The 13,270-nt window shown below is 46.5% G+C and overlaps 1 protein-coding gene across 3 annotated transcripts in view; it reads right to left on the reverse strand.

Moving 5' to 3' along the window:
* Window positions 1-13,270, reverse strand: part of LOC135221653 (bleomycin hydrolase-like) — a 228,735-nt gene that overhangs the window by 72,449 nt on the left and 143,016 nt on the right. For all 3 annotated transcript variants that reach the window (XM_064259348.1, XM_064259347.1, XM_064259349.1), the window contains exon 6: window positions 2,946-3,030. In XM_064259348.1, coding sequence (XP_064115418.1) covers window positions 2,946-3,030 — 85 coding nt within the window. The remainder of the gene's footprint in view (window positions 1-2,945; window positions 3,031-13,270) is intronic.

The following is a 13,270-nucleotide window of genomic DNA, read 5'->3' on the forward strand; positions in this document are numbered from 1 at the left end:
CCCAGAATGCCTCCAAGCCCGGTGTGGGTTTGGTAGGTGGGAGCGGCGATCCTTCTCCGAGGTTGTTGTGCTGACGAACGACCTCTGGATCTCGGGAGTGACTGCATCCCGTGGAGACGGACCATCAAGCCCTTCCAACGAGAATGCCTCCCGAGACCCACCGCCTTCCACAGGAGGAACCATGACAGACCCCTCCTGGTCTCCTCCTACTACTTGCGCATACGATCTGGTTGGTCCGAGGACCGTGCCAGATTCGAAGGGCGTCGTGGCGGGATTGCGAGGGGCGCGCCCCTCGTGATCGCTCCTGATCGCCTCGCTCTACCCGGTAAAGCCCAAGGAAGTTGAAGGGATCGGAGAGGCAGACCTGACGCTCCGCCCGCGCCCACCGGCAGAGCAGGTGTGCTGAGGGGGCTGCAGGCAATCGTCAACCCACTGTGGCGATCGGTCTGCAGGCCTGGTCGAGCGGCTGGACTGAGAACAGCGCCGACGGTCCCGAGCGTCAAAAGAGCTGCTGCTATTCCCCCTCTCTGCCCGGTCCCGGTAGGAGTGGCAGTCAGGGGACCTGCAGAGTCCGCTGTCGCGGTGGGAGCGACGCCTGTCCTCACGGCGCGTCACGCCGCTTGGACCAGCCGAGGCTGGTTCAGGTGACCGAGGGGACCGCTTCCTCGCCTCAGCCCGCGAGCGGTCTGGGACCGTCGCGTCAACCCTGGGTACCAGCGTGTCTCCGCGAGAGCAATCGCTGGTCTGGTGAGGGTTGCCCGAGCGACCCCCGCCAGTCTTCCGCCCCATGCCTGGATCTTGGCGCCGAGAGAACTCGGATGCCTGGGTCTTGGCTGTCCGGTCACCCGCAGGTGACCGTACACTCGGTGACTCTCACGAACAAGAGGCCGAGACAAGACGGTACCTGGCGCCGAGGCAGAACCTCTGGCACCAGGTGAGGAGGTGACGGTGTTAGCCAACACTCCGGTCCCCGTCGTCTTCTTCCTTGCAGAAGGAGAGACGGGCCCGTTCCCGAAAGAACAGGAGGACCGACGGAAGTCCCAACCGGTGGGACGGGCCCGTTCCCGAAAGAACAGGAGGACCAACGGAAGTCCCAACCGTCCCACCGGAGTGGGATGGGCCCTTAGAAGTCTCGGCACGAGACTTCTTAGGGAGGGAGGAGGCAGCCTTCTTCTTCTTCGGCTTTGGGGCCTTAGAAATTGAAGGGGAAGTGACGGCAGGCGACAACGATGAAGAAGACGATGAAGACGAAGACAACACCTTCCTCCTCTTCCTCTTCCTCTTCGTCAGCTTCCTCAGCACCACCGTCAGGTCTTCCATCCAGGACGGAGCCGGGCCAGTTGCCGAAGCAACAGGGCCCGACTGCACCTGTCCGGAAGGACCTGGGGTGGGAGCAGCAACACCACGGGCAGGAACGACGGCGGCAGAAACTGGTACCAAAGCTGGAGCGGCAGCATACTCAGGAACAGGAGGCGGGGCAGGAACTGGCAGCATCCTCTGCACAGGAGGCAGGTCTAGCAGAGAGCTCTTGGGACACCGGAAGTCTGGGGGTGCAACAGGAGCGGCAAACCCAGGTGGTGGCGTAGCAGCGGGCATTGAAACCTCAGCAGTGGTGCCTGCACAGCAGCTGTCGGGGTCACCGTGGCTACGTGCTGAGCATATACCAGGTGAGGCAGAGCAGCATAGCCCGGCGTGGACACCGTCGTGGTAGTCATGGTGGTCGGCCCGTGCGTTACCGGCATGGCTCCTCTCGCCAGATGACTCAGCAGCCCCTAGACCGTCGGTGTCCCTTGCAGCCCCAGCGAGTACCAGGCCTGGCTGAGATCGTCGCCTGTGGTCAGCAAGTCTGAGGGGGGACAGTTCCCAGCCCGAGCGAACGGAGGACCCTGAGTGCAACTGGATGTCGGGGTATCTCACCCCCTCCTCCACGCTCAACTGATTGAGGGAGGCGAGGGAGCGAGAAACCTCCCCCGAAGGGATAGGAGCCATACGAGGGAGCTGAGATGGAGGGAGAAAAGAGGTGTCCGTGATCAAGGGCGTAGTCGGAGAATCCGACGACGACTCCTCCGACCAAAAAAAACATGTATCACAAGTCTCTATGCGAGAGCATTCTCGCCCTCTACACCAAGCACAAAAATCATGAGGATCCACCTCTACAGAAGAGCGGAAAGCCCCACACTTTCAGCCCCCAACACCGGGGCACAATCTGCAGTTGATGGGGGGGCGAGGGGGCTTCTCTGGCTCTTGTTGTTCCATTTCTCACAAATGAAAACAAAAGAAGACACGTACTTACTTATATACTTGCAAATATACACAAGTAAAAGAAAAAGCGAAAAAGTCTTCACGCTGTGAAGCAAACCAAGCATACGACAGAAGCGGGCAGAGAGACGAAGAGCAGCACGTCCATCCACTAGTGCGGCCGAAAGCAAAGTGACTCCTCGCCTCACAGTCGAGCGTACCGCTAACTGCCGGACAAGTAGTTAACTACCGAACCCCCTTTTTCGAAGCTTACGACCGGTTCAGCTGCCGCTAAGTACCTTCCTATTGTTAAAGAACTGAAGGTTTATATTACGTATCGGAACAATTCTAATTCTAGGGAACCTATATTGGATACCATTGTTCCTAAATATTTGAAAAATTCAACCTGATACACTATTCCTCAACATAATCTTCTAATTCTAATCTGATATGCTCTCCATTCAGACCATATAATGAATAAAAGCACAGAAAGGCTTTGCACATAACGAAGATATCAGAGAAATTTTGCAAATGTTTGCGCCTTCGTACAATCCTATACAATGGGCTGAAGAACCATAATTTAATTGTAAAAAAGACAATCCTTTCCCAGTGTCTTATGACTCCAAAAAGGAACATATGGTATTCAAGCTAAGATATATCATTTATTCCATATCATCAAGTCATAACAAAAGTATACCAGTACATACCTTGCTTTGTAAAATGCGATTCATCCTCATGGAATTTTCAGCACTATATGATTCAGGGAAACATTTCTTAGGCATTACACCATATCTGGAAGGTATTTCAATTAATTAGTTACTATATCATCTTGAACTTTTATTCCCTTAAATGTGTCAATATCAGGAGGAGGATTCAGCAGAATCCCTAATGAAGGACAGATGTGATGAGTGAAATAACCAAACACAAAATTCATTATACAGGCAGTCACCGGTTATTGGTGGACTCGGTTAATGGAGATCCAGTTTTATTAAAGTCAGCAATTTATGGCGCCATAACGGGCAGAGTTTTGATTATTGGCACCATAAGGTGCTGATAATAGAGCTATAGTGCCATAATATATACCTAACAGAAGCGCCATTAACTGAATCTCAGCGCCACAAGTGCTGTAAACAACCGAGTTTTGGTTAATGTCAGTTTTCGCTTATCAGCATCCCTCCGAGAATAGAACCCCCCCTCCAATAACCGGGGATTGCTGTTTAGACCATGCTACCATATTCTACCATTTTTGTACAATATAAGTATAAAATGCTACAAACTATCATGGTTTTACTCAAGTAAAATGCAAATTACAAGACTTTAAACAACTTCAATTTCCATAGTTACAAATATCTTACTACTCTTTTTAAAGACAAAATCAAGTTCTGGAAGACAAACCAAGAGTCAAATTTCTGTTTACAACGCGTAAAGCCATAGTTTGAAAATGGCTAAGGTCATTTCAGTTGCAGCCAGTCCCAATTTCACATGATAAACAAGATATGTATTAATCACAAACAATGGGAGAATGGCAATACAGATGGAAATTTTCTGTACATAGCAAGAACAATTGTTTTACAATATTGTAAGCATTCATACAAATTACATATCCATTTATTTCTGCAACATCAGAATGGCCATTAAGGAGGGAGGCACTGACTTCTGAGCTTTTCAACTGCTGTTTGTGTTTAAATATTAATATTAAAATTACAAAGTAGTTGAATGAGACCATTCACTCTCATAGGGGTCAGGTGAAGGATTTCTTTAATATGAAAATCACAGCAAATTAAAATTGACAGCTAGGTAGCAAAAGGTAAGTAAAAGACAGAAGACAGAATGCAATGCAACTGAGGCACAAAAAATGCTGCAAAGCACCTTCTCTACCATCTCTAATGTTCCGTCAAGGCAAATTTCAAGTATGTAGTATCTTCCAATGGGGTTTTTGTAGAAAAAAATGGAATTTTCATTGTAAAATAAAATTTTATTGCATACTAACCGAACAATTATACAACTGTAGGTTCCCTACGAATGGCAGACAATAGATTCAAAACTTTCGCGGTGGCGCTGCCAGCACTGATGTAGGTGACGTCCCCTCCCTCCACTCGAGGGAGCTGCAGGTACAACTACCCAGGTAACAAATTCATTCTGCCCAGCCATCCACCTATGGGGAGGAGGGAGGGCTTTGACTGATAATTGTTCGGTAAGTATGCAATAAAATTCTATTTTACAATGAAAATTCCATTTTTATTGCAGTGTCTTACCGAACAATTATACAGCTGATTACCTATTGCAAGGACGGGGGGCTGTGGATGTGAGTTCTAATTCAAAAATAACATATGATTCTTGAAAAAATACCCAAAAGCACTGTTACTAGTGCCTGTTGCACCTTACCTTGCAAGAGAGCTACTGCAAGAGAATACTGCCCCTGGTCGGTACTCATCTTACTTAGTAGAAGGCTTGGAATATGACCAATGGGTGCTTCTACATGGAGTGGAAGATCCTCATGGTCATGGTGTTCACCGCTGACTCAACGAAGAAACAACAAAATATTGCCCTTGCCCTGGGCTAAGACCAGAAATAACCAACATGAAAAAGCTGTCACCTACACCTAATTAAAAACCTTTACCCACCAAAACTATAACTAAAATGACTGACGAGTACTCCAGGTACATTGTACCCCCAGACTTCCCTTTAACTCGTCAACTTTGATACAAGGCGAAAGATAGGCTAACAGAGGGAGCAACCCCCTACGTCGTTTCTCCCAACACCATGCCACCTACCGGAAGCGGACCGAGAGACTTACAATTTTTGAACACTGTCTCGATTTCTTTCAAATAATGCGTAGCAAACACCGCATTAGACCTCCAAAAGGTACTTTGGAGAATCGCGGATAGCAAAAAGTTGTGTCGAAACGCGAGGGAAGTCACTACTGCCCGAACTTCGTGCGCTTTCTTTCTTAGCAAAGTAAACACTGCATCGTTCGCTTGCATGTGTGCTTCCACAATTAACTCTCTCAGAAAAAAGGAGATAGCATTTTTTGAGAGAGGGCGAGAGGGGTTTTCACAGAGCTCCACAGACGATTCAACTGACCTCTAATTCTTTCTGTTCTGCGGAGGTAATATTCTAATGCCCGCACGGGACATAAGTCATTCTTCTTCTTCCTGGCCTACAAAGTCTGTCAGGTTCTTGAGAACGAAGTTATGTGGCCAAGGATTAGAAAGGTTCTCGTTTTTCGCGAGAAAATTGAGCTCCACGGAGCAAACTGCGTCGCCTTGAGAAAAACCCACCTTCTTGTCCATCGCGTGTAGTTCGCTAACTCGTCTAGCTGAAGCTAGCGCAACTAAAAATAACGTCTTCTTGGTGAGACTCCTCATAGACAAAGAAAGTAGCGGTTCGGGGAGGGAGGACCCGAAAGCCGTTAAAAACTAGTATATCGAGATTCCATGCTATCGAATCCTTGGAAAGATCACTATTCGTAGATAGGTCTAGTCCTCTGTGTTTAAAAACTGAAGCCAGCATCGCTCTGTATCCCCTAATTGTCGAAGGTGCTAAACGCTTAGTCTCTTAGGAATAAAAGGAAATCCGCTATTTCGTTCACAGATGTTTCAGAAGAAGAGACTTTAGTTTGCTTACACCACTTTCGAAACGCTCCCCCATTTAGATGGTATAGTCCTGTTAGAAGAATCTCGTCTGCCGTTAGCGATAGCTTCTACAGCTCGTCTCGAAAAACCTTTCACTCTGACGAGACTCCTGACAGTATGAATCCTGTCAGTGCCAGAGCGGATAACCCTTGGTGGAACCTTGCATAATGCAGTTGTCTGAGTAGACATCTCTTTAACAGAAGAAGCCTGGGGAAATCTACGAGCAAGTCGAGGAGATCTGGGAAACATTCTTTCCTTGGCCAGAACAGAGCGACTAGTGTCAGAGAGACTTTTTCGTGAAATGACACTTAGTTCAGCACCTGTCTTATCAGGCCGAACGGGGGAAAGGCGTACGTATCCAGGCCCGACCAGTCTAGTAACATTGCATATCGACTGACCATGCAAGAGGGGTCCGGGACTGGAGAGCAAACAGCGGAAAAGACGGTTGTTCCTCGAAGTAGCAAAGAGGTCTATCATCGGCTTTCCCCAAAGTTTCCATAGGTCTAGGCAGACCTTCACATTGAGAGTCCATTCCAACGGCAGTACTTGGTGACATCGACTTAGTTCGTCCGCCAGCACATTCATTTTCCCTTGAACAAACCGAGGGATTAGCGAAACTTGAAATTTTTCTGCCCACAGAAGCAGATCTTTTGCAAGGTTGTAGAGGGTGAAAGAGCGCGTCCCCCTTGTCCCTTGTCTCCTGATGTAGGAAGTGCTGTGGAGTTGTCTCCGTGAACTGCAACCACCTGTCCCTTCACGAGATGAGCAAACGCCTGAAGTCCCAGGTACACTGCTAATAGCTCCCTCACGTTGATATGAAGAGAGCGTTGAGTTTCCGACCATTCCCCCGACGCTTCGTTCTACCCCAACGGCGCTCCCCAACCTGCATCGGAGGTGTCTGAAAAGAACTGAAGGGTTGGGTGGAGCGAAGTGAAAGACCTTCTACCAGTCTTGGCTTTGATAGCCACCACGCTAACTCCTCCTTAATTTCGTCTGAAATCGAGAAAACTGTCAAGTCCGGTTGAGTCTTCCTGCACCATGACACCTTCAGGAAGAATTGTCGGGGCCTCATGTGTAGTGTTCCAAGTTTGACAAACTGTTCCACCGAAGCTAGTGTCCCTAACAGACTGGTCCAACGGTTGGCGGAACAGGACTTGCGGTCCAGGAAGTCCTATACTACTCTCTTTGGTGAGAGAAAAGCCCGAAAAACTCGAGAGTTCAGAGTCATCCCCAAACAGAGAATGCTCTGAGTCGGGAATAACTGAGATATCTCCTCGTTTATAAGGAGACCTAACGAGTGAGTTAATGAAAGAGTCCTCTTGAGATCCTTCATACACTGACTTTCCGAAGAGGAGCGGAGAAGCCAATCGTCTTGGTAGAGTGATACTCTGATGTTCAGGAGGTGAAGCCACTTCCCCAGCGGAGTTAGCACTCGCGTAAATACCTGCGATGCTGTCGAGAGGCCGAAGCAAAGAGCTCGAAACTGATAGGTCTTGCCCATGAACATAAACCGAAGGTATTTCCTGGAGTCCTGGTGAATTAATATGTGGAAGTATGCGTCCTGCATATCCAGGGATACCATCCAGTCCCCTTGGCGAAGGGATTCCAACACCGAACGAGTCATTTCCATGTTGAATTTGGTCTTCTGAACGAACAAGTTCAGTGCGCTTACGTCCAGCACGGGCCTCCAGCCCCCTGATGACTTGGGGACTATGAACAGACGGTTGTAAAACCCCGGGGATGGTCTGTCGCTTATCTCCTCTATAACCGCCTTCTGCATGAGAATCTCTTTTTCTCGCCCTAAAGCTATAAACTTCTCCAAGCCTGGAGAGTAGGCGGGCAATGTGATGGGAACATTGGATAGAGGGGGAGTGTCTTTGAAAGGAATGGAGTAACCAAACCGGAGAACTTGGGTTACCCAGGGTTCTGCCCCTCTGCGACTCCATTCCTCCCAAAAGAGGCTCAGTCTGCCCCCTACCAGAGCATGAAGGATTGAAGGATCACCTTGACGATTTAGTGTCGGATTTTGTCGAGGCCTTGGTCGGAAGTCGTAAATTCGATCGAGGCCTGACGAACGGTCTAGACTTGCCTCCTCGAAAGGGTTTCTTCTGCAAGGGCGATTCCGAGGTGGTTGGCGTCACAGTCGAGGGTTTAACTCGCTTAGAAGACTGAGCAAGTAAGTCATTGGTGGACTTCTTTTCCAGTGTGGAAAGTGTCTTGGCCACTGTTTCTTCGGGAAACAGATGATTCTTGTCGAGAGGAGAAAACAAAAGGACGGACTTCTGAGGTGAAGCGACTCCTCTCGAAACAAAAGAACACCAGAGCTGCCTTTTCTTGAAGGTCCCGAATGCGAAAAGGGAGGCAAGCTCATCGCAACCATCCCGAACTGATATGTCGGCGCATGACAAAACTACAAGCCAGTCCACTGCCATGTCCTCCTGGAGAGTAGGGTAGTCCTCTATTTTCGTAGCGAGGGCTCCGATTGTCCAGTCCAAGAAACTCATAATCTCCAAAATCTTGAAGATAATCTTTACCAAGTGGTCCAATTCGGGAGATGTAAAGAATATTTTTGCTGCTGCAAACGCGGACCTCTTATTTGCATCTACCAGGCCAGAGAAGTCCCCCTGGGAGGAGGCAGATACTCCCATGGAGGGAGCTTCTCCGGTTACGTAGAACCTATACCTCTTTTTGACCAGTCTCGGCGGAGGATAGGCGAAAGTTGCTTTCCCGAGCTCTCACTTGAACTTCAACCAGTCTTCTATATCACGAAGCGATCGTTTAGCAGCCTTAGACAGTACGAGCTTCGGGAGAAGAGGATCGAAATTCTTCCTTCTCATCAGGATGATGGAAGCAGGTGACCTGGGAGCGGATGCTACGAAGTAATCCGGGTACATATCCAGAAGATAGCGTAACAGCTTCGAATAGGATGAGAAAGGAATAGAGTCCGCTTTTAAGTCGTCCTCGTCATCCGAAGAGATAGGCAACAGAGATTCGACTCATTGTTCTTCAGGCATTGTTTGCTTTCTTTCATCCAGTTCGTCAGCTCCTGCAACTGTCGACATAAAGGAACTAAATTCTCGTCTTCTTGAGCTGAAGTCGTACCAACTGGAGTCGTGGACTTCGACACGATCGGTACCAGAGGTCTCGCATCAGTCGAATTCTCTGTCGTATGCGATGTCGAAGGTAAACTTTCGACTGCTAGATGAGTCAAGATCTCGATGGACTCGGAGCAGTTCCTTGTGCAATCGAGTCGAAGGCGGCTGTCGCTGTCGTGAGAGTCCGTGGCGAAGTCCATGTAGCTACGCTACATGACGGCCGAGGGTTGTCTATTTCTCTGTTCCTCTTCACAGGGGGCGGAGAAAACACTTCTTCAGTCGAATGTCTTTTCAGCGGACGTGAGGCTGAAGAATCACGCCGCTTATGACGTCTAACCGGCGACGAATCACTCTACTCTGTCGATAACTGATGACTAAACGACACACCTTTCCAATGGTGCTTAGTTGACTCCTGCTGTCGCACCACAAGATCGACGGAGGAAGCGACTGTCTGAGGGCAAACCCCGACAGTCTCCCTTGGACCTTCGGTATATCTTCTCCCCGAGGCTGGGGAGCGGGACAGGGACCTTCGTCTAGGAGAACTATCAGGACAAACAGCCACCCCCTCAGGTTGCACTGCACTGACACTTCTCACTTCACTAGAAGTCTTTTCAATGAAAGACTTTACAGATAACCCTAACTGCATAACAGTATTCGCTAATACCTCGAATTTCTTTTCAAATTTAGATTCGAGGCTAGCAATGGTGTCAGGAGAAACTCCACGGGAAGTTGGCAAGGGAGTTACAGGTGCAGGAGTAGGAGGACTCAAGATCAGAGACATAATGAGAGGAGAAGGAGAAGGAATAGGAGCAGGTGCTTCAATAGAAGAAGCAGAAGAAGCTAAACTAGTCTTACTTTCAGCTCTGAGAGCCGCCTTCCTCTTCCTATCCTTAATTACCTTCCCCGAGTGAGAAACAAAAACTTTCCACTGTTGTTCACTCCAATCCTTGCATTCATCACAAGTTGATTCTCCCGAGCATTCACAACCCTACACTTAATGCACTTAGTGTGCGAATCATAAATTGATTTAACTAGCCTAGTTTTGCACCCCGCACCCTCCGGTGCAAAACCTAACTACTGAAGGACTAGAGTCTGACATGACAGTAAAGCCACAAAATTGCAGAAAAGAAATTAAGCTACAATCCCACAAACACGAAGTTGAATACTTCACTGATATTGGAGAGATAAACTTCCCAACAAATGAGGAAAAGTCTGCACTGACCACCGATGTTTCACCAGCAGCCGGCAGAGAACGAATTGATGTTACCTGGGCAGTTGTACCCGTAGCTCCCTCTAGTGGAGGGAGATGATGTCACCTACATCAGCGTTGGCGGCGCCACCGCGGAAGTTTTGAATCTATTGTCTGCCATTCGTAGGGAACCTACAGCTGTATAATTGTTCGGTAAGACTGCAATAAAATTATAATTTTATAATAAAATATGGTTTTACGTATATGTACATACTTACCAAGTAATACATAGCTGGCAATTTCTAAGCACCAGCAGCTAAAATTTGAAAATTGCGCTAGTGATTCTTTTGTTTGTTTTTGTTGTAGAAAACTAACACTGCCAACTTTTCGGGGAAGGAGGGAAACGACATAAAAGAGAGCTCCGATTTGTTTACCCCCTAGAGTCCAAGTGAGGGGAGGCGGGACGGCTCCCATTCTGTAATTACTTAGTAAGTATACATAAAACCTTATTTTATTATAAAAATATTCTTTTTATATAAGTAACTTACCAAGTAGTAATTACGTAATTACATACCTGATTCTCACCTTGACAGGAGGTGGGATTCTTGGACATATTCTATCCAAAAGCATTAACTAAAGTAATGAGTTGAGAATAGAAAAAGTTGATAGCATTGATACAATGCTTGTTGTTTGCTTACCTAGTAAGACAGCTATTGCAAGAAGATACTGCCTATGGTTGCTGCTCACCGCAGAAGTGTGGCCATATAACCAAGAGTCACCTGCTATATGTGTGGAGGCCTTACAGCGAAAGGACTTCTTTGAACGTAATTAAAACATAAAAATTGCCCCTACCCTGGGCACAGTACCTTCACAAAAACACCTACTTGGGAATGTGACTCACGAATGAGGTCTCTTAGGAAGAAAGAGAGGACATTCTTCACAAGAGATTGCGAAGGGTCCTTCACCGAACACCACATAAATTATTGGAAGGACCTCTCATTTTGTCAGTCTTGTGAAGGTATAATTAAGCCCAATCAAAGGGCAAAGAGATCTCTCTTCATCTTTCAAACCTATGTACCTGTACTATAAGTTTCTTAATGCTAAAAGAATGGGGCCAAGGCTTTGCTGGATTCTCATTCTTCACGAGAAAACCTAAGGTGTAGGAACATATTGCATCTCCATTACAGAAACCAACCTTTTATCAAGCACTTGAATCTTGTTTACTCTCTTGGTTGTAGCTAAGGGTACTTACTAGGAAGAGGGTCTATCTGGACATATTCCTTAATGATGGAGAGCCAAGAGGTTCGAAAGGTGGACTGGAAAGTCATTTGAGGACCACTTCCAAGCTCCGTGACACTTGCTCTGTATCCTTCCGTTTACTACTGTTGAAAGATCTAATAAGTATCCTTTCGTTTACTAGTGTTGAAAGATCTAATAAGATCCGATAAGTTCTGATTCAATGATAGATCTAGGCCTCTATGCCTGAAGACAGAACTTAACATTGCCCTGTAGCCCTTAGTAGTAGAAAGAGGACAAGACTTTGAGGTCCTCAGAAATAAAAAAAATAAATCAGCAATCTCAGTCACAGACATTTTAGATGAAGAGATGTGACTTTGCAACAAGCACAGAAAATAGCCCACTTGTTTTGGTACACATTGGAGGATGACTGACACCTGCATTTCAAAATAGCTTGTCAAACTAGTTTCAAAAAGTCATTAGCTCTGAGGAGCTTCTTGACAGTTTGTAGCCTATCACAGTTAGAGTAGATAACCCTTGATGGAATCTCCTGAGATGTGGTTGTCTGAGAAGCTTGTCTTTTTGAGGGAGCAGTCTTGGGAAGTCGACTAAGAGACCTATCAGGTCAAGGAACCATTCCCTCAGGGGCCAAAATGGGGCTATGAGTATCATTAAGGCACGGAACTTATTACCTCCCTTCTCATTCCAAAGGCGGAAAGGCATAGAGGTCCTTGTTTGACCCATCTAGAAGCATGGCATCCATTGCCAATGCTGAAGGATCTGGTACTGGTGAACAATAAAGAGGGAGACAATGGTTTTTGGAAGTTGTGATAGGTCTAGCGTTGGCCTTCCCCAGATTCCAAAGGCCTATGCCAGAGGTAGGCAATCTTTTAAGCTTCAAGAGCAACCTACTGTTTGTTTTTCAAAATGAGAGTAACAAACATTTTGTGACCATTTTGAAATAGTAGAATATAGTTTATATTGCCATTATATTATAACTAAACCTTTTAAGTACCAAACACTAAAAATTTAGGACTAATATGAATTTTTATATATGTTATATTTTTGTGTAAATGTAAAGAAAGAACATATTTCTTTGTTTCTTTTTTCTATTTTCTTACAAAACTTACTGGAAGCAAATCTTTCCATTTCCTCAGAAATGAAATTACCGACAGTCCCAAGTTATCGGTGGACTTGGCTAATGACGATCCAATTTTATGGTGCTTGTCTACCGCCATAAAATCGGTAATTTATGGCACCATAACAGGGCCAAGTTTCGGTTATCAGTGCCATAAGGTGCTGATAAAAGAGTTAAGGCGCCATAACATAACTAGCAGAAGTGCCATTAACCGGTTATCGGTGCCATTAACCAAACCTTGGTGCCATAAGCGCCATAAATCGCTCAGTTTTGGTTAATGGCGTTTTGCTTATAAGCGCCCTGCCGAGAATGGAACCCCCGCTAACCAAGAAAACACATACCCAATGTAGTTACAGTTTTATTTGGCTAACCAGATATTCTGCTACTTGTATGTGTGCATGTGTGTTTTGAGAAAAAAAAATTACTTTTCAGTGGCATGTTAGGCATTGGGCATTTTTGTCTACCAGCAGTTTGACAGTTTAATGGAATTGTATTTACTTATACTAAATGTTTAATTATGAAAAGTGCTGCATCAGTGCTGGTGAGCATTAAATTCACTTCCCTTGAAGAGCACTATCAGAACATCAAAGAGCAGGAGGGTGCTTGCGAGCAACAGGTTGCTCACCTCTGGTCTAGGAAGACCAATAGATCCAAAGTCCATTCTGTGGGTATCACTTGATTGTAGTAACTCAATTGGTCCACTAAGACAGTCAGCCTGCCTTGTACAAATAGTATGGTT

This window comes from Macrobrachium nipponense, chromosome 3, assembly GCF_015104395.2.
Source record: "Macrobrachium nipponense isolate FS-2020 chromosome 3, ASM1510439v2, whole genome shotgun sequence".
NCBI lineage: Eukaryota > Metazoa > Arthropoda > Malacostraca > Decapoda > Palaemonidae > Macrobrachium > Macrobrachium nipponense.